This window comes from Chelonoidis abingdonii, chromosome 8, assembly GCF_003597395.2.
Source record: "Chelonoidis abingdonii isolate Lonesome George chromosome 8, CheloAbing_2.0, whole genome shotgun sequence".
NCBI classification, from domain to species: Eukaryota; Metazoa; Chordata; order Testudines; family Testudinidae; genus Chelonoidis; species Chelonoidis abingdonii.
The window spans coordinates 55,181,277-55,201,342 of record NC_133776.1 but is presented as its reverse complement, the minus strand read 5'-3'; the positions used below and the strand labels follow the sequence as shown (position 1 = coordinate 55,201,342).

The following is a 20,066-nucleotide window of genomic DNA, read 5'->3' as shown; positions in this document are numbered from 1 at the left end:
AATGCAGAGCCCTGAGTATCTTTGCAGTGATACCTCTAGGCAAGCACTCCATACCTGCAAGACAGGCCATTTAGATACTCTGTAGAAGAATCCTATGTGCTGAAGCAATCAGGCCCAGATTTATGAAGGCGATTAAACAGGTGCATAACTGTAAGCATGCGAGTAGTCTGACTTCAGTGGGATTACTCATGTTTAAATGCTGTCCTTGGAAAGCAGGGGTCTGTGTTAGTTACAAGTCTCTTTTAGTTCCCTGCCTGCTCATGCAAATGAAACTAGCAGGTTGAGAGGAGTGTCTGCGCTCTCATGGGCCAGCTCCCAAAAAACCTCAGTGGACTTCAGACAAACGAGGATGTACCCAGGCTTGTAAGCCAAAACAAAGATTGCAGGGTGGGAAAAGAGGTTCGTGTTGGGCCTTCCTGCTGCAGCATGCGTGTTTTCCGTAGCCCATACCTCTAAAATTCCAACATGGCTATCTGTTTGTGGGGGCAGCTGCTGTTTAGTGGGGAAGAACCAGCGGTGGCCCTAGGCACCAGCGCTCCAAGCACGTGCCTGGGGTAGCAAGCTGCGGGGAGTGCCCTGCCGGTCCCTGTCCCTGTGAGGGAAGCAGTCAGGCAGCCTGCCTGTGGGAGGTCTGTCAGTCCAGCAGATTCAGTGGCAATTTGGCAGCAAGTACACCAAAGCTGCGGGCCTGGTGGACCTCCCGCAGGCAAGCCGCCGAATCTGCGGGACCGGCTGCCTGACTGCCATGCTTGGGGCGGCAAAAAAGCTAGAGCCACCCCTGGGCAGAATTGATGCAGCATGTTACAGAAGACACACACTCCTCTCTCTCACATTTTATTCTTGTTCTTTCATGCATTGTTGTTTCCCTCACATCTAAAAATCAACTATATTCAGGTTGTTAGTTTTCTCGTTGAGTATGGAGAAGTCTAACAGCCTTAATGTAGTCCCTTCACTGTGGAGGTTATTCTTCAGTTGCTTGAACAAACATCAGTTGTCTCTTAAAGTGTCATTCTCATGAGTGTCAGTTTACTTGAAACTGACAGTGCCACCTTTCTGTCTAAAAAGGCTGTACCTAATACACTTCCAAAAATACATAAAAGATTCTGATAACTGGGAGAAGTTGGTGGGGAAAAACATATCTTTTTTAATGAGTGCATAGGGATTCAGATCTCTCAACATTCATTTCCCACTAACTTACAGACACACACAGTACCCCTTCGTCAATATTTATTTTTTTTATTAAAATATTGTTATACCAAGTGGAATGCTACAGCAATCTCGGTATAGGACAGCATAACAAAAACAGCCAGGTTTACATTTAAATACTTAAAGATAACTTAAAACACACAAACAAAAAAACCTCATTGTCTTTGGCAGAAAAAAAAGTTCACAGCACAAAAATACTTAAAGAAATACCAATATTAATATAAAATATATTAAGTTGTTTTTTTCTCTTTCATAGTTTTTGTTTTGTTTTGCACTTTGTAAACAATGCACCAGAACCAAAACACGTTTTTTACATGTCTGGGGGAGAAAATAAAAAATGCAGTTGTCCAGCAAATGCACAGATATTTATATATGAAGGCCAAGGGAAGAAAGCATTGGAGTTCAGTGGATTGAGAAACTCTCAGTTAAAATCAGAATTGGCTACTGTCAAAAGCCAGCTGTCAGTAGACAAGGGGGTGAATGAGAACTGTGAATAAGTGAGTGAATATATCTTGGTGCAGTTCCAGGGATGGGGGAAATCAACTCCTCCACAACAAAATCAGACATGCTTGTTTCACGTTGGGAGTGTTTTTTCATCTCCGGTTTCATTCCCCTCACTCCTTTATTTTTTTTGAATAAACACAAGCTCCCTTCAGCTGAAACATACACACAGCGTCTGGTATGTATAAAGGCTCCCATCCTGCGATCCTTTACCCTCTCAAGCATTGTGTTTGCACATGGCTGTGAGTGGTGCTACTGGTGCATATAAGTCATGAGAGTCAGAGTCCGGTGCTTGGGCAGCCTCACTTAGCACTTCTGATTTGATGGAGCTATTCTGATTTACATCATCTGAGGATCTGCCCCTTCCCCAGCTGAGAGCCCAGGAGCTCAAACACATACCCAGCCACCCACCACCATTTGGCACGCGGCTGGTACTGAAACAAACAGAAGGGAAATTCCAGTTGGAGGAATCACGGGAAAGTGCCCAAAAGGAAACGGAATCTGATGGATGCCAATGAGGGGTGTTTAACTCTGGAGACAAACAGGATATGAAATGGAGAAAGAGAACAAGCACAGGACTAGAGAGCCAAAGGAGAGACAAGAGAGGGAAGGTGAATGGCTAAGGGGTGAGAAGGTTCCACAGAGAGCAGGAAAGGGGGCAGGAGGGATAAAGGCCATGGCAGGGGGGAATTTGAAATGATAATACAGGATTTGCTTTTGTTTACAAAACGGAGTTATTTACAGAGCCTGTCCTGTTCCCTCCCTCACCTCCTCACACACCCCGATGGGCTGCAGCCTGCCAGCACTGCAGCCTCCCCAGGCCTCTAGGGACCAGCCACTGGGCACTAGCTGGCTACTCAAAATCATCCTCACCCAAAGCATTTCCAGTCCTCTCAACAGGAGGGGAAAGGAGGTTGGGAGGCACAGGGAGAGGCAGGAATTCTGGTCATGCCAGCACAATACAAGAGCTACTCCTGGCAGCGTGACCTTGGAGAGCGGGTACCAACAGGGCGTCCAACGAAACAGGCAGGCCAGTCCTTCCAGGATCAGTTTCTAGCAATGCACAGTGTGCCACCCTCCCCCAGGTCACAGATGGAGAGCAGGGGAGAGCTCCGTGCCTCTTCACTTCCTTGTTTCTTGCGACATACCAGTGGCAAAGGGAACTTGAGACAGTCCTTCCCAAGCACAGGTGCATTGCACAAGGGCTGGCTCAACGGGGTGGTTGGAGCAGGTAGCAAATGAGCTCTGTTGTGATGGAAAGCGGGCGAGATAAATGGCAACTGATGGATGCAAACCACAGCGGCAGCTTCCCTCTCAGCCCTCGCTGTGTGGCTCTGCTGCATGCTCTCCTGCAGTCCTGCCCCCAAACTCCTTTTGTCCAGGAACTCTCTAGGCCACAAGCCCAGCCAGGCTCCTGGTAACTGAATGGCTCCTGAATCAGCATTTTCCCCAGCAGATCTCTCCTTTGATCAGGCCAGCGTGCAGGCACAGAGAGGATGGTGGGCACCTGCCGTTCCTCAAATCAGAATTTCCACCATGTCTGACAGGCTGATGGCCCTGGCAGCAGACATGGTCTCTGCAAGGAAACAAACCACCTTCAGATTGTGAACTCTCTCTAGCTGGGACTGGCTCCTGCTTTTATGTCTGTGCAGCACCTAGCACAATGGAGCCCTGATGCGCCCCATGGAAATTCAAACATTTACAACAGGGCCATTAGATTTACTTGAATCCCTAATGAATAAATATGACAGCTTGGGCCCAGCCCCTAAAATACGACAAGTGATTTTGGGGGCCCACCTTGTTTCAGACAGCACTGAGAACCCACCCTCTGAGAATCAGACCCTTTTAAGGTGTCTTCGGCTAGGCTCCCCAAATCACTAATCACTTGTATAACCCTAGCCCTCTCCCATCAGCCTCTCTGATGGGGCCCACGCACACACCCTATGGGGACAATCACCACCAGCGGTTAATGCAAACCAAATGGCATGTAAGAGACAACCCAGCTCCCTGCACTCACTTGAACCCCACTCCCTCGAACTGTCAAGGGGGAGAGTGCTTGGCTCCTGGCTTTCCACTGGCTGCAGGGCCTGGGGCAGAAGGCGGAGAGAGGAACAGGGGGATTCTTCTCGTGTTTGTGGTTTTCTCTACAGATGGTAAAGCCCAGGCAGAACGCTGCACAATTAGCTGGGGGGGGGTGGGGGGGGGGAGAGGGAGCCTCTCCGATTCCTCCCTCCTGACTCTTAAAACCATTAGCAGAAAAACCAGATTCTCCCACCGAAGGTCAGGCCGGGTGTGCTAGCCTGTGCCGTGCTGATAAGCTGGGCTTTAGTTCAGATCTGCAGGCCCAGATCAAAGCCCAAAGGAATCAGTAAGAGAGAAAACTTTCGAGACACTCTCCTTTCCCTTCCTTCTTCTCTTTCCTCTGGTCTTTCCCACACTCTTTCCCGGTCCACACCCCACCTAACCCCTGTAGCATTTCATCCCCACTGTGTATCTCGCACTCAGGATTAGTCACTGGCAGGAGGCTGAGCCCTGGCAGCCAGGGTGGAGTACCCAGCTCCTTGCTCACTCCTCAGCTATGCAGGGCTTGTACGGCACCCCTGGCAGAGGGAATGGAGGTCTCTGGATTCACCCTGGGCACAGCCTTGCAGGGATTCCACAAGCATGTATTTCCCAGGGCAGCGGGGCAGGCAGGACTTACCTACAGAGTGCGCCGGGCTGCTGTTGAGCTGGGCACCAGGCCCCTCGTCCAGACTGCTTAGGCCGCTCTCAGACACACCATCTGTCTGGGTGCTCCCATCTTTGCTGCCACGTTTGGAGTGGAAGGCGAGAGGGCTGCAAGGAGATGGGCTGGGCGTTTCCTCCACTGGGATTTTGCCTGCTGGAGGGAGAGGAGCAGTCACCTTTAGATTTTAAATACTGAGGTGAACTTGATTGGCTCTGGGCTCTTACTGGCTTTTGGTGAGCTAAGCCTGACCTGACTGGCAGACAATCAGAGAGCTACATTTCTGTGCTGTGTTCCAAGGCTCTCTCTGATGGCCATTGTGATCAGGGTGCATGTCAGGGAGAGTCCCCTCCCATCAGGAAACACCCCAGCTCAGTGCACCTGAATACCAAAGGATGGAAGCGTTGGAGGAAACACAGCAAAGGGAGCTTTCAAGCAGAGCTTTAATGCTAACTGAAGGGGCAAGTAGCCTGTGATTCCCTCCCCACAGGTGAGACTCCTCTTACCTGGACTCCCTCTGGAAGGGCCCTCAACCAACCGTTCACCATGGGCAGCCCCCTGCCAATTCTGGGCCCCCGAGGCAGCAAAGATGGACGGCACAGACTTGGCCGGCCGAAGGGAGCCCTGCAGACTCTTGCTGGGATCCTTCCGCGAGCGCTGCTGCAGTATTTTGATGACTGCATCCTTCTCCAATATTTGGGCATGAAGTGCTTTTAACCTGGGGTATGCAAGAGCAAGGCACAAAGTGAGAGAGATGCTGGTGATTATATTCCAGAGGGTGTGTGACGCTTCACCAACTCCATCATGTGGTGTTCCCTTAGCATCATGGCCAAGGAAACTTTGTTCCATTAACACACATGGCAAGGACACTTATTTCCCATGGCTGCTGGTTGACTAACTGGCAAGCCAGTTTTTAAATGCTCAGTGATGCGAGTGACATAAAAATCCCAAGACTGATGATAAGGAAGGCCAACAAAAAATACGCCCTGTGAAGCCACATGCAGGACCTACCTGTTCTCCATCTCCTGGTGCTTGTGATTGGCCAAGAGGAGATCCTCGTCAAAGCTGTTATTGGGGGAGTGACGCGGGGAGTGGTTGATGATAGTTGTGTCTCGCTGCGCAGCAGCGGTGGCAGCTGCATCCATGGCAAACTGTCTCATGGTGCATTCCTCCAGATACTTCTGCTCCCACTTGGTCATGTCCGCCTCCAGGGCTAGGATCTTTTCTTCCCTCTCTCTCAACTGTTCAGCCAGCATGTGGGCACTCAGCTCTGGGGATCCTCCGGTCGGGGCTCCCACCTGTCTCTGTGTTGACCCAGGAAAAATGACACACAGCATGAGACTGAATCATGAAGAGAAAGGTCCCTTGAGTGCAACGATCAGAGATGGGCCCAACCTGCACAGATCCAGGTTTCTCCCAAGTGTGGGGATACTTGAATTGGACTCCTCCCTAACCATTACGCTGTGCCTCATCCTCAGGAGTCTGGCACATCTGGGCCTTGCCTGCACGAGGCCTTCCATGTAACCTGCCCCCATTGCAGCACCACAGCTGGCAGTGTTCACAAGGGGACTGGTGCCACCAGGGTTTTGAGCAACTGTCTCACTAGCCCTGCTTTGCTGCTGGCCTCAACCCTGGTTCCATGAACTCCTCACCTGCTGAGCCCGCATCATCTTCAGTTCCTGCTCCAGGCGGGTGCGAAGACGCAGTTCCAGCTGCTCACGCTTTTCACAGGCGGCCTGGAGCTGGCCAAGGGCCTGCTGCAGCCTCTCCACCTTCTCCACGTACGCCCGCTTCCTCCTCAGCTCGTCCTCGGTCTTAGCTGCCCGTGTCTGGGCGTTGCTTAGTGCCTGCTCCAGCAGCTCCGCCCGCCGGCGCTGGTCCTCATTGGCACTGCGCAGCCGTGAAATCTCTCGTTCCAGCTTCTCTTTCTCCTGCTGGTGCTCGTAGCCTGGAAACGGCACAAGGAGCAAATACATTAGCTAATGGTTGTAGCTGCTCCATCCACTCAGGACGTTCCCAGCTGCAGTCATTTCATTCCAGTGCATATCAGAGGGACTCCGGCTCAGAGTTATTGCATTAGGATTCTGGCATACGATATGATGGGCAATTGCCATGAGAAAATCTAAATATCTGCTCTGAAAATATCTGCCCAGGGAGGAGTCAATTGTTCCACCCCGCCGTCTCTCTCACACCTAGACGTCTGTGCTGTGCTGGAGAGCAGGTACCAATAGGGGGTCCAATGTGCTGTGGGTGGGAACAATGACAGCCTGGGGCTGTGCCCCCTTTCCCCTCCCTTGGGTTTTCATGGGCATTTTGCTGCCAGCCATGGAAGGGGAATCAAGCCAGGAAAAGACTGTCAGGCCCATCCCAATCTCTGGCAAAAACATTTTCTCCTTAAAAAAAGAATCCCAATGCGCGTGAGGAAAAGGGTTCTAGCCTAGGTCTGGGATTCAGAGCGGCAGGAGTGCTGACTATGTGCTGGAACAGCCAGAACAGCCGCTGGAATGCAAAGAATCCAGGTCACACTGATGGCTGCTATGATTAATGGCTCTGGTTTGAGTGCCAAGAACAGCTTAGCTCTCCCTGGGGAATGGCAAAAGCTTCCAAGAGAGGATCCACCTCCTTTCCTATCTTAAAGGGACCTTACCCTTCCTTCCTAACACACTCACCCTGAAAACATGCCAACCAGCTCTGATCCACCAGACCACAGAGTGACAGGGCAATGTGCAGCAGGGCTGGCCATGCAATGAGCCGTGCAGACAGCTGCACAGCACCTTCACTGTGACCAAGCATTGCCCCAGGACTTACTTTGTGCAAGCAATTTTGCCACGGTCCCCTGGCTGCCTTCTGGGTTCTCCTGCTGCTTGCTGGCCAGCTGTTTGTTTGCAGATTCCAACCGTTCTGTTTTAGATTAAATAGACAGAGATAGAATTTTTAGAATTTAATTGACTGGGAACAGCCTGGTTCTTGGAAGACATTGGTGGTATTAGACACCCATCTTGAAACCTAATCTCCCTGAAATGCTCCTGATGTACCAGGAAACATGTCAGGAGACAGTTTGCTGAGGATCTGTCACCAGAGATGAGGGTCACAAGACTGGGACCAACAAGGGGGAGTCACAAACTGGTACTGGATGTGGTCTCAACAATGGGATCAGAACAGAACCAGGTCCGACAACATGAGGCCAAGTGTCTGCACTGAACAAGGGCCTACATAGTGGAGATGGACAACTGCTCGAGTGGCTTATGGAAGGAGCACCAACGTGGGGAGGCTCAGCCCAAGGCACAGCATGTTTCTAACAACAATTATCTTCTCTCAAAATGAATGACACAGCCCAAAAAGGAGTGCTCCCATGAACTGCCCTTTCCACTCTCCCTAGCCCCTGTCTAGTGCTGTCTACAGTTTCTTACCTTTCAGATCCCAGTTGAAATCTTGAAGCCGCCGCATCTCCCCATCCTTCTTGTTTCTCATGGTTTTCTCCAACGCTTCTCGCTTGGAAGATGCCTTCATCAGGTTTTCATAGTCCTCGGAGATTCGCTGAATCTCTGTTTCCAGCTGTGTTGGGGGTGGGGGGGGAGAAACAATAGGCTGAAGTTAAAACATTCTTGGGATGGGGAAAAGACCAGAGGAGAAGATGGCTGGATGGCACCAGCAGACGTTTCAATGTGAGGTGCATTGCAAAAGCAACACCACAAACCAACATGGCTGCAGTGTCTGTCACCAGTAAACGGCTGGGTTTAAGTCTCACACTAGAAGACTAGTGACATGAGTCTGGTGGTCTCATCCTGCTCCTTACTTGTGCACAACACATGACTCGTGGACCCTGCTCAGCCAAGGTCTAAGCACTGGAATGAATGGCAGCAGCCTTACAGGTCAGGACTGAGGTGCAAAGAAGCAGCTTGCTCTCTGCCCACCTGTACTTGCCTGCCCCATGCCAACGCTCTCAGTCCGTGAGCATGACACACACCAATAGGAGAACAACATATGCTTTCTCGCCACCTCACTCAAACTGCAAACAACCCCACACCAGCAGGTGCCACCTACAAACGGCTTTGGAGTCTAGTAGTGCCATGCACAACGATTTGCATAACTGTACCCACCATGCAGTGCTGCTTTCCCATCTGCCTCCTGAGCAGCCACTCGAACGGCCCATTTATTATAAACCCACTGCAACGACACCAGGCCCTTTGGAGACGTTGGGCCTGAGTTTAATTTAAGCCCGTTCTTTTTAGAAGGCACCAGCCATCATCAGTGATAAAACTCCTCAAGCTTCTCCTCCTTCCCCAGCTTCCCACAGAGAAGCATTTGCCTTTTCCTTCCTGGGACCCTTGGAAGTTCCACCCCTTCCCAGATTAAGGAGATAGCTCTGCTGTCCCTCCACACCCTGAGGTTGCCCTCTTGAAGCGGCTCCTCTTGCAGAACCAACCCTTCCGTTTTCCATGATGGGATGGCTGCATGAGAGTGGAAGGTGTGCCATAGGGGACTGAATCACTCTGATAAAACTTCTTGGTACACAGTCCTTCCTATTCCTGGCTGGCTCTGGCTCCTTAGTGTGTCTTTCCCTTTGGCCATGTGGAAAGGTCAGGCCTTTATGTCTGTAACACTAAAGGGATCAGAGACCCTCCTCATGGGTCTGTCTTGCTGCGATGAACCTGATGGGAGATACAAGATGTGCGTGCACCTAACTGGATTATGAAACAAGCTGTACTGGAGAAGTTCTATCATCTCTCTCCACACTGTCTCCACTCTTCCTCTCGCTGGTGCTCCATCCTGCCTAGCGGGTTCCTGGCCTCCTCCCCAGCTCCAGCACATGCCCCTGCCTCTCCACCTCCGCAGGCCTGGCACGTGCCCCTCCCAATGGCCCGTTTGTTCTAAGAGGAGAGGCTTTCCCGGTGGCTGTGGCTGCGCTGGAACAGGCCGCCCCTTGTATGCCTCTGCACAAAGGGCTTTCTGTGGCGACCCAGCACAGACCCGAAGGGGAGGGACAGCCAGAGAGGGCCAAACTGTTAAGAGAGATGGTGAATGGATTCTTTTTTATCCACTCAACAACTGCCTTGGCTGAGGACCTGTTGTGCTGTGTGCTTCTGAGCCACAGCTGTTCAGAGGGATGGCAGGGGGAAGAGATTAAACATATGAAAGGGGATGAAATTTCTCAGCAGCTGTCTGCTCTTTCTCTAGGCAAGAAACAAAACCAAACGCCATCCAGAGAACGAAGCTAGGAACACAAGGAGTTCGGCTGATAACGAGTGAGGTGTAGTGCAAATGCAAGTGAAGGACAGGCAGGCACTGAGCAAGCTTCCTCTACAGCCCTCTCCAGACTCTTCTATCCTGACCTGTGTAATTACTTTGCTGTCCAGTTCCTGGCCTCCTCCTTCAAAACTCTGCCAATGCACCTCAAACCTGACAAAAGTGGGATGACATGTGCACGGTCTCTAAATCCACCCAGAGCTAGGCAGGAGGGGGCTGCTGGAGGTTCTAGGGAGAAGCTCTGTAGTGAAGCAGACAGAGTGACTTCAGGGCTAGCACTGAGATAAAGCTCCTTGTTTAGCATTCGCAGAAAGCAATCCTACAGTTCCCGGACACAAACCGGGTCTGTCCTGGACAGACTGCCTGCCAGGCTGTGTTATCTCAGACGAAAAGCAGCCAGTGAAATGAAAGCATCCGAGTCTCATTTCAAATAACATGTTGGAATCAAAGCTGAGAGGTGACATGCAAACCTACTGCTCCTGGCAGTCCTGCCCCATGCCGGGGTCCTGAGCCTGCCTGTACATTGCCCCCAGGCCCAGATGTTCACAGGTATCTAATGGGAGTTAGTGGCCTGCATACCTTTGAGGAGCTGGGTCCTACAGCTTTGGCTGGAAAGACTGGTAGGGTGCTGGCTCCACACATTTACCTTCTGAATCCGGCTTGCTTTTTCACTGCAGCTCTCAAGCTCCCGCCGCAGCTTTTCGTTTTCCCTCTGGAGCTTCTCACTCTCCCTCAGCAGCTTTTCATTCTCTCTCAGCACCGTCTCCATCTGGGCCAAGTGGCTGCTGGCTGATGCGGCCTGGGCTGTCATCAGAACCTCCATTCCAGCTGGAGTAAGGGAGCCCAGTGGGCCGTGGCACAGGGAAGCCTGCTGAGGCAGGAAAGCCTGGGGCATATGGGCCTGCATCACCCTGAGAGGTCACAAAAATTCAACAGAGACACTCAATAGCATTGTTCTGTGCCCACCAGGACACACGGTAAAACAAGGATAAGACATGGAGTGACGGGTGTGGCTAGGATGATGTGCCACTGAGTGGCTTCTGGCAATATCCAATCCCCAGCAGACCTAACACAATTATTTCTCTCTCCTTGAACCCCTGGGACAGGGATTGTCTTTTTGTTCTGCATTTGTACAGCAGCTGGTACCATAATCAGGGCTCATGCGCTCTATGGTAACACAAACAAATAATATATCTTTCGACAGAGCTTCCAGGAGGAGGTTTTCATCTCACCATTTTAAATATTGACTTGAACCTAAAGGGGGACAATGTAACCCAGGAATGTTAGAAATCTTTGAGGCTCCCCTCCTGCCCTGGGATGAGTGGCACCATCTCATTTAGGGCTGTAGCGCATGCAGCCATGCATCTACGGAACCCTTACAATATCAGGTTGATAGGGCAATCTTTCCCAATGCACCTTTCAGACAGAGATCAAGGCATGCCTGTTTTTCAAAGTATAGATTCCATGGCAATTATTAGCACCACTTCTTGGCTACAGATTATGATTTCAAAACCACTCAGCATCGGCCTAACGCTGCTCTCACTGAAATCAGTGGGAAGACTGCCATCAGCTTCAATGGGAGCAGATCTAGGTCAGTGCTGAATGCTTTTGCAGATCCCACCTACTGTATATGTGGTGGAATGCGCCCTTGCACTTCACTTGCCTGCCAGAAAGCTTATGTCAAATTTTCAAAAGCACTTAAATCACTGAGGAGCCTAAGTCCTGTTTTCAAAAATGATCTAGGCACTAGGACCAGATTTTAAAGGGATTTAGGCACCTAAGGGTGCAGATTAGTGCCTAGTGAGATTTTCAATAGCATCTAGGTGCCTAACTCCCATTGATTTCAAGAATCAGTGGCTTTTAGTGCCTAAGCCACTTTTGAAAATGGGATTTAGTCATCTAGCTCCTTTTCTATTTCTAATCCATGTTTAAAAAGAAACTTTATACCACCCAACACCATCACGTCAGTGCTTAAGAACACAATAAGAATACACTTATCAGAGATAGCCAAGCGGAGTGAAATGTCACAACAGAACTGCTCCCTCACTTATCAAGCTCCAGGAAGTTAAAGGAAATGCCTATTCACCTACGCAGCGGTGCGAATTACAAGGAAGGAACATCCCTCCACCCCAAAGCTTTTCCAGTGCTCCAAGTTCTATAGGCCACAGAACTGGGGGAGGGGGGGAAGGGCATGACCACTTTTAATCAGTGAGCCTGTACTAATTGCTATGGCTCCTGCCGGAGCAGTGCAGAGCTTGGTCACAACACCACTGAAATTTGACCTGGCCACCCTTCCGTCCAGCCACACGGGTGGCTGGGCCAAATGATGGAGAACAGGGGAGTCTGCCGAGATCACAACTTTTGGCATTGGCTCATGCACCGTGTGGGTCAGAGGGGAGACTCCCCACCAGCTAAGGGAGATGAGTGGAGACCAGAGCTTGTCCTGCCCACTAAGAAATATCTGAATTGGCACCACTGCCCCAAGGTGGTCCCTAACTAAAATCATACCATGAATAAACATGTTCTGTACTTGGTGGGAAAGGGGTGCTAAGCAGACTAACACTGTTACAGGGACCTCTGCTTTAACGAATCTTTAGGGCAACTGCTAAGAGGGCAAAGATACCATAGCCCCAATGACAGCTTGGCCACCCTATGGGAGCCTGACCATCAGGAGCTTCCCAGAGGACATTATGGCTGCACATGAGCGAGGGTTGGCTGTAAATGTGGGGCTGCATTCCTGGAAGACGATTTGGCAAATACATCTTCCTTTCTGCCTGCACCCCCTCCCCTCTTTGTTCCCTCCAAAAGAGAGCACTTCCTGTCAGAGATATTATCTCTTCCTGTCAGCATTCACTATGGCTTGCCCAACAGCACACACTGCTACTCAGCCTTGCCACCTTTCTCAACCATGCAGCTAGCTGAGAAGACCCAGGGAGCGTGGGCAGCTGGGAAATGGTGGGTGGTGGAGAAGGGAGAGAACACCCAGGGGGAACACTCAAGGTTTAGTTTCTCCTCTGCTACTCTGTATTTCCCTTGTTATAAGCAACCAAACAGCGCTTTCTGATGTGTTCAAATTGCCAGGAAAAGCGGAATGCCCTAAAATGGCTAGGACCCACAACACCAGATGTAGGCTTCCGCTGTTAGTGACACAGGTCATAATGCTAGCAAGGCTCTGTGTGCAGTTAGAGTATCTGCTGAAGAGAAATAGGCACTTTTCACTCACCACTGACACTCCACTTACCAACCCTATGCTGTAGTCAAGAAAAGAGGGACCTCAACTGACAGTGTAGCGGAGAGCACAATTCACCCTTAGAATTGCACTGGGTGCAAGCTGGGGGGCAGACTCTGGGCTTTGGCATTTGCACAGTGGATGAGAGCAAATCCAGTATCAAGGAGGTGGTACGTGGCTAGGCACAGATTTGTATCTAGCAGGATTCCCCCTGGGACTGTTCGATAAGAACTCATCACTTTCACCTTCCTCTCAGTGGAGAAAGGCGAGTTCCCAGTGCCCAGATGCTACTCAGCCCTCAGAGTCTGCATTCCCTCTGGGGATAGCACCGGTAGTTTTCCACATAGCTGGGCCTGCTTCCTTTCTCCCTTCCAAATTTAGCCACTTCCTGATTCAGTTCCAACTCCTCAATTAACCAAAAATTCCACTCAGAAAACAAGGGGAAAGCGGCTGTGAAGACAACTTCATCTGCAAAACAATGGGTCTAATTTAGCCCTGGCATAGCCACCCCAGAGACAAATATAGCCCATGAGCTCCAAAAGTCAGACTGCAAGTCCCTTCCCCACCCATTTCTGCCCACAGAACAGGGCAGCACCTTCAAAGTCATAAGGATTCATGCAGCCAGGGGATGAACATTGTAGGGTCCCTACAGCTCTGCAACATGAGGGTTTCTCTGCACATGCAACCAGCCTTGGCATTCCAAACCCATAAGAGGCTCCCCAGCCACAGCTTGTCTGTGAGCCAGATGGTGTTGCATCAACATACCCAATCCCCTTCCCACACAGCTGTGGAAGTCCCAGGAAATGAGTGCACACCAGGAAGGAAGAGACTGGCAATGCATGCTATACTGCTGTGGAGTGCGAGGTGCTAGACAAATGTTTTGGTTACCTGACTTCAGGGTGCTGAAATCCTGGCCCTTCCCTGGAGCAGTGCCTGGGATCTGCCAGGTAACCAACTGCAGGCTCCTGGGGGGGGATGATGTAGGGGTACTCTGGAGGGGGGCCCCGAGGCTCCACCCCCTCGGCATGCTGCCCTCTTGGGGCTGACAGCTGGAAGTGCCTCGATAGCTGGGGATAACTGTGGGAGGAGCTCATATGGTTCTGGGCCTTGGCTCCATTCCTCTCCAGCGACATCTGCATGAGGCGTTCGCTCAGTGACCTCACATGCCCATGCTTCAGCTCCTTTAGTGACTCGTCCTGGCGCTTGCTGCTGCTGTCAGGGGCATAGGCCCTTCGTTGGCCAGGCTCAGCAGGGGCGCCTGGACAGGGCACCCCAGCCTGCTGTCCTTGCTGTGAGGCATAATACTGGGAATGCGCTTTGGCCTCTTCGTAGGTGGGCAGCTCCTCGCCCTTGTGCTGAGGCTGGTAGAGCCGATACACGTTGTTCTCCAGGTAAACGTGGTCACAGTGATGCTCCTGGCCCTGGGGCTCCTGCCGTGTGGACTGCTGGACCATCTGGCTGTCTTCTTGGGTGAGACTCTCCAGTGAGGAGCGAGGGCTGCCCATGCTCCCACCTCCGCGCAGCGCCTGCTGCTGAATAGCCAGCAGCGTGCGGTTCTCGGTGAGGTTCCCGTATCTCAGCTGCTCCTGGATGAGCCGGTGCAGGACTGTCCCAGAGGAATCTTCTGCCGTCCTCATCCTTGGCTAGTCAATTGGCAAGGGGCTGCCACCAGGAACAGCAGGCGCAATACAATCCCAAGGATCTAGCAGCACCCAAGGAGCCTACAAGAGATGAACACAGGAATCAGGAGGCAGCTCTCAGTCAGGGGTTTGCTCATTACATATTTTCAGAAGATTTAGTTTGCCAGGAGTCCCACTGTGGCACTCTGCCAGGAAAGACTCAATTGACCCTTTAGTCACAATACTCATAGCCTAGCAGAGCGGGGGAGGAGAGGGGGACTCTGAGCAACATCCCATCCCTCTGCCACTATTAGGAAAGGCAGAACCTGACCCAGGCTGAATGTTAATTCCATGGGAGGCCACTGAGAACTAGGCCCTTGGCAACCCTGCGGAGGCTGGAAGTGGACCAGTCCTGGCAGGCTCAGTTGCAGGGAACTCAGCTTTCATACAAAAAACCTCCCTGCCCAGAGCTTCAGTGAGCCCCTGAATCCCCATCATCATAAGTGTCCTAAAGGGAGTAGCTCTTGGTGGGGAGTGAGGAATGTCAAGCCTGGGGATCTCTGCTGGCTTCCCAGTGGGGTGAACAGCCTCAGCACCTAAGCTTAGCATAAGTGCATTTGAGAGTCAGGGTGACTGTTCTGCATAACACAATATACTGCTCTGGAAAGACAGGTCACAGGATCTTAGTAACTTGTGCAGTGGAACCCCTTTATTTGGCTCACTTAGTGCGTGTGTCTCTCTACATGTGCCAGGCAAGGTAGCCAAGGGAAAAGCTGGGACTGCTGTCTAAGAAATTCATTCAGTTCACTGAAGAGAGCCAAACTCATTACCCAAAATAGTAGGCCAATGCAGAACTTTTATTAAGTGAGACTCCTGTTAGTCTAGCTTTGATTGTGGGGGCAGGGAAGAAGTTCTGTTAAGTGTAATGAAGCCTGTGCTTTGAGCTCAATCCACCATGACAACAAAATATCCTAGATTTGGCGAGCCCAGGTTACACTGGCAGAGAATGTTCCTAGTTCCTGTGTAACCTGCAGAACAACAGTTACAGTCCACAAAGCAAGAGGATTTCAGTTTCCAGTACTTTCCTGTCTCCTTAAAGGAGAGAGACTTGTCAAATTTGGGCCAACACATAGAATTTGTAAATGGAAGCTCCTACAAAACCTAAAATCAACAAGAAATATTTTGTGGATACAATCTTGAAGAATTTCCATAGGATCTAATTGTTTTAAACAAATAATCACCCGCTCCATTTGCAAACGCTGCAACATTATGATCCTGAATGAGAGTGAAATTGACTCAAAAGTGTAAAGGGCTCATCTACTGCCATTGCCCCAGTGGATCGCAAAATATAATAAAAGCTTCACAGTGAAAAGTCACATAAAATAATCCTGATTTTCAAGATTATTTCAGTTTTAATCATCTACATTGTTACGGTGTTTTAAATATGTATGCACACATGCTTTTCACACATCTACTGACATTTTAAATATAAAACTCTTATCTTAATGAATTAGCCATGCCTGGAGATACCAACATGGGGGTCGACTTTAAAAACATTCTCATAACCTTTTGCTGTCCCTGGCAATCAGAAACTGCAGCTGTAGCCCAGGTTTGTGTATGGCTAGCAGTTTATTGAAGAGGGATGCTAGCCAGGGAAGTTCTATCACTGTTTTTAAGTTGCATGTCCTCCCCTGCACTCAAACTTTAAAGTGAATTCCTAAGTAGACATTTGATCACCTGTTTCTAGTCTCATGCTAATACATGTGGGTTGGCAATGGGAGATCGCTAATCTCATATTGCTTCATGCAAACATACTTCAAATATTGGCTCCCAACACAAAAAGTTCTTGACCAGGTTTTCCCTGAAGGTGAAATTCAGAAACTCTAACCAGACTACCTTTCCCGAGCGTCATTTCAACGCTGACTCAGACCTCTGAGATTTAAAGCGAACCCCAGACTGCCTTTGGTGAATCAAAATAAAAGAACCACACATCCCCTTCAGTTTCACAAGCCCTGGTACGTTCTCACAAGGAGGAAGTCTGAAATACTGGGTCAGGAAGCATGACTAGATAGATGGGAAGGTAGAGAGAACATTCCTCACTCCACCCCTACCACACGTGCTTTTCAACCTTTTACTATCGGATTATTTTCACTCCTAGATCTCCAGCCCCAACTGTTTTTTAATGTGGTTGCCTGCCTTTATTCCCCTCCCCTATTTTTATACATTTCTTTAATTTTGCAGTCACAAGAAATTCCCTTTAATGGCATTCAGCATAACTTGAACGAGCGGCATCAAATAAGAGAGGATCATTTAAAAAGAAAAAAGAAAAGACAATTCAAACTCCAGCTGACATATTCTAGCAAGTTCAAAGGATATCCAGTGAAAGAACAAGGGTTTGCAACCCAGATCTCCCTGGAAAACTCCAACTGGCTGGGAGGTTACAACAGGGTTGACGTTAAACAGCGAGACATTTCTGTGCCAGCCCCTCATAGAAAACCTCCCTTTCTCGCCTTTACAAAACCCCTGGATATAACTAACGCACCTAGAGCGCATTCAGCAATTGCCATCTGCAGAGCAGTGCTAGGGCCCTGCCTTGCTGCCGCTTTGTTTTCCACATCGTTCAGCACTGACATCACCCGGGTTTGGATTGCAATTAACATTCCTTGTAAGTGAGAACGAGCTCATGGCTGCGGAAAACATTTTCCGAGCAGGACAAAGAGAATTCTTCAGCTAGCTGGGGGCACAAGCACCTGTGACTGCAAACGAGCCCAGTAAAGTCCTGCTCACCCCACTCTGTTTCTTATGGGTCACAACCCCGGCGCTCCCGGGCGCTTGCAAGAATCCCGGGTCACAAGCTGCAGGGGAATAGGGGGAGCCAGAGTGATGAAAAGGGGGGACCCCGCGGGCTGACGCGCAGGGAGCGCAGCGTTCCCAACCCGCAGCGCCACGGATGAGTGACACTAGCGAGCCAGGGAAGGGGAGTCAGAGATCTCCTCTCTGGCCCCAGATACCGCGGGGATGGGAGCCCGGAGCGGAACTCACCGAAGCAGAGCAGCCTCGCTGCAGAGCCGGGGGAGGAGAGGCTCGCTCCGCGCCCGGCCGGCTCGCTGTGTGTGTGCGTGCAGCTCGCAGAGATCCTGCCCCCGCGGCTGCTGGCAGGCACTGAGCGCCTCGCCGGCCCCCGCCAGCTGTAATGAGAGCCAAGGAGGCCGGGCTGCGCGAGTGGCTGCTATGCCAGGAATGCAAGAGTTTCAGGTTCCCCCGGGAGCAAAGCTAACCACAAATAACCTCTCCGCCTAGGCAGCAGCTGCTCCGCGCGGCCTGCAGGGGGCGCGGCCGCGTCTCTCTGTCACACACGCGAGTGCGGCTACGGCTGCAGCCTGCCTGGCTCCCGCTGGTTAAAGCCCCGCAGATCGGGAGCCTTGCAGCGTCGCTAGGCAGAAGCAGCTGAGTCCGCAGGCAGCCTGGGCCCGAGTTCCCAACCCTTCGGAGCCACCTGGGTGACCAGATGGCCTGATTTTATAGGGGACCATCCTGATATTTGGGGCTTTTTCTTATATAGGCGCCTATTAGCCCCTACCCCCCATCCCAATTCTTCAACACTTGCTGTCTGGTCACCCTAGAACCACCCGGGCTGCCCTAGGCAAGGAACCGTCTCGGCCAGGGATGAGAAGAGTTTTCCCAGGCTTTGCGGAGCTGACCCTTGTACAGCAGGGGGATCTGTAGGATATGAAGCAGGGAGGGTTGCCAATAGGGTGACCAGATGTCCCGATTTTATAGAGACAGTTGCAATTTTTGGGTCTTTTTCTTATATAAGCTCCTATTACCCCCCTGACCCCTGTCCTGATTTTTCACATTTGCTGTCTGGTCACCCTAGTTGCCAATTTGTGTTGGATTTATTCCTGGAGGTTTCGTGACATAATCCAGAGATTCCAGGCCAGTCCTGGAGGGTTGACAACTCTAGAAACACCTCAGACGTGGTGGATTTGGGACCCTTCTCTTGCCTATAAACTGGGTTATTTACTTGCAATAGGGTGTGTGCAGACAGCTGTAGCATCCATGCTGGTATTGTACAGATACTTAGAGACAGTTCCTGCTCCAAAGTGCTGATAATTTAAAAAGACAAGACAGACAAAAAGGTGGGAAGGGAAACAGAAGCACAAAGACTTGTCTGAGGTAACACAGCAGGGTGGTGGAAGGGGTGGGGGCCTGCAGCCTTATGGCTCCTGACCAGCACCCTCTCCATTAGAACATGCTTCTGCCCCAGTGAAGTAACTGCTTGGGGCAGCCACTAGACTGTAAAAAAAAGAGCCACATTCACCTCATGCAAGTTACACCACTGAGACGTGCCCAACCCAACTGCATGTGTTCCTCAAAGTCCCTCATGACTCAGAAATGTGCCTAGGAAATCAGAAAGGGGGAATTCTGTGAAACATCATCACAATATAAAAAGGGGAGCTCGGAATGGAAACTATTTTGCAACCTTCATTAGAGCAGTCATCTCTGCCATGACCACTATTCATGGGGAGCACGTGAACTGCTAGTTGGGGAAGGCTAGCCCCGAGCCTTGCCCCTTCCACTGAAGCCCCACCCCTTCCCTGCCCCCAAATCCAGAGCCCCCTCCCAAGGCTGGCTAGTCCCCACCAGCCCCAGAGCCCCAGGAGGGAGAGTGCATGGTATCGCTGCAGCCCTGAGAAGGCAGGTGGTGTGGCCTCAGCCCCTGGAACTCAGTGGCACCACCAAAGTGGGGCCACACTTGGCTGTTGGGGGAGGCACAGCCTCCCCTATCCACAGCCCATGTTGCTATTACTGTGAGTTTGTTACTAACATGATTGTCTTCAGAATTAAAGCCCCAGTCTTCCGGCGGAGGAAAGATGGTCCAGTGGCGAAGGTGCTAGCCTGGGCAGGCCAGGATCTAATTCCCTGTTCTCCCACAGACTCCTGGGGTAAGTCACTTGGCCTCTCTGTGCCTCAGTTCCCCATCAATAAAATGGGGATAATAGCCCTGCCCTGCCCCACAGGATTGACGGTAGGAAGCATAAATACACCTTATGTGTGATTCACATGGAGATTTGTTCCTGGAAGTGTGAGGTGACTCATAGACTTTAAGGTCAGAAGGAACCATTGTGATCAGCTAGGTCAGGGGTTCTCAACCTTTTTCTTTCTGAGGCCCCCCCCTCAACATGCAAGAAAAACTCCAGGGCTCGGTGAGAGAGGGTGGAGAGGGCGGCTCTGGACCCGGGAATCCTTGGGCATAGGTGTAGTTTGACTTTTATTTTGGGGGCAGGGGGAGGGTCAGCAGGGCTCAGGCATAGCAGGGTCCAAGGAGGGAGTGCCACCTCCACTCCCCGACTTACCTCAGCAGGCCACCCACCTGTCTGGGGCTGTGTGCCAGTGGCTGCTCTCTGAGGGCTCTGCTGACCCCAGAGCTGGGTCCCCGCCTGGACAGTTCTGACCCGCTGTGTGAGCAGTCAAAGGGGGCTGGGAGCTGAGGAGCAGCCACAACCCTGGGCATCAGCAACAGATGGGGAAATGCAAA

At 51.1% G+C, this 20,066-nt stretch overlaps 1 protein-coding gene across 1 annotated transcript; it reads right to left on the bottom strand.

Annotated features, from left to right (window-relative positions):
• Positions 1 to 1,229: 1,229 nt before the first annotated feature.
• Positions 1,230 to 17,696, bottom strand: AMOTL2 (angiomotin like 2). Its single transcript, XM_032769800.2, has 10 exons — positions 17,570 to 17,696; positions 13,797 to 14,629; positions 10,326 to 10,590; positions 7,843 to 7,987; positions 7,241 to 7,333; positions 6,085 to 6,380; positions 5,444 to 5,736; positions 4,939 to 5,150; positions 4,409 to 4,588; positions 1,230 to 3,283 (listed from the first exon to the last, which is right to left on the bottom strand). Exons 2-10 carry the CDS (start codon positions 14,543 to 14,545, stop codon positions 3,225 to 3,227), a joined length of 2,292 nt encoding a protein of 763 aa, XP_032625691.1. The 5' UTR covers positions 14,546 to 14,629; positions 17,570 to 17,696; the 3' UTR covers positions 1,230 to 3,224.
• Between the last annotated feature and the right edge of the window lie 2,370 nt (positions 17,697 to 20,066).